The 635-nt window shown below is 64.7% G+C and overlaps 1 protein-coding gene across 1 annotated transcript; it reads left to right on the top strand.

The window, feature by feature from the left end:
- Window positions 1-8: 8 nt before the first annotated feature.
- On the top strand, window positions 9-612 carry LOC104916105 (thyroid transcription factor 1-like). Its single transcript, XM_010727087.1, has one exon. It carries the CDS (start codon window positions 22-24, stop codon window positions 394-396), a length of 375 nt encoding a protein of 124 aa, XP_010725389.1. The 5' UTR covers window positions 9-21; the 3' UTR covers window positions 397-612.
- Window positions 613-635: the final 23 nt, after the last annotated feature.

The raw sequence follows: 635 nt of genomic DNA, 5'->3' as shown, positions 1-635 counted from the left end.
TTTTTCCCCAGCCGCCGAATCATGTCGATGAGCCCAAAGCATACGACTCCTTTCTCAGTGTCTGACATCTTGAGTCCTTTGGAGGAAAGCTACAAGAAAGTGGGCATGGAGGGCAGTAACTTGGGGGCTCCCTTGTCAGCCTACAGACAGTCTCAGGTTTCGCAGCCGGCCATGCAGCAACACCCCATGGGCCACAACGGAACGGTGACTGCAGCCTACCATATGACAGCGGCAGGGGTCCCCCAGCTCTCCCACGCTTCGATGGGGGGCTACTGCAATGGGAACCTGGGCAACATGAGCGAGCTCCCGCCTTACCAGGACACCATGCGGAACAGCGCTTCAGCGACAGGATGGTACGGCACCAACCCGGATCCCCGCTTCTCCTCAAGTAAGTGAGCCCGGAGCCGGGTGTCCGCTGGGGGGTGGCTGCGTCCCTCTCTGCCCCTCTGCCCCGCGGGCGTCGGGGGCAAAAGTCGGTGCGGACCCCGCTCGTCCCCCTCCGGTCCGTCCATTCTTCTGCCGGTGGATCGGGCCCCGTCCCCCCTCGCCGGGCGATTCGCGGCTGCTCCCGGGTCGGCAGGAGGGAGGGGGGGAGCCGGCAGCAGAGCATCGGCGTGGGACACAGCCCCAGGGAA

Source organism: Meleagris gallopavo, unplaced genomic scaffold (assembly GCF_000146605.3).
Source record: "Meleagris gallopavo isolate NT-WF06-2002-E0010 breed Aviagen turkey brand Nicholas breeding stock unplaced genomic scaffold, Turkey_5.1 ChrUn_random_7180001869791, whole genome shotgun sequence".
In the NCBI taxonomy this organism is placed as follows: domain Eukaryota; kingdom Metazoa; phylum Chordata; class Aves; order Galliformes; family Phasianidae; genus Meleagris; species Meleagris gallopavo.
This window is presented reverse-complemented; position numbering and strand designations above follow the sequence as displayed.

Bases quoted from the DNA above. Each gene is read 5' to 3' on its own strand.
- LOC104916105 (XM_010727087.1), top strand. From the start codon at position 22: ATGTCGATGAGCCCAAAGCATACGACTCCTTTCTCAGTGTCTGACATC.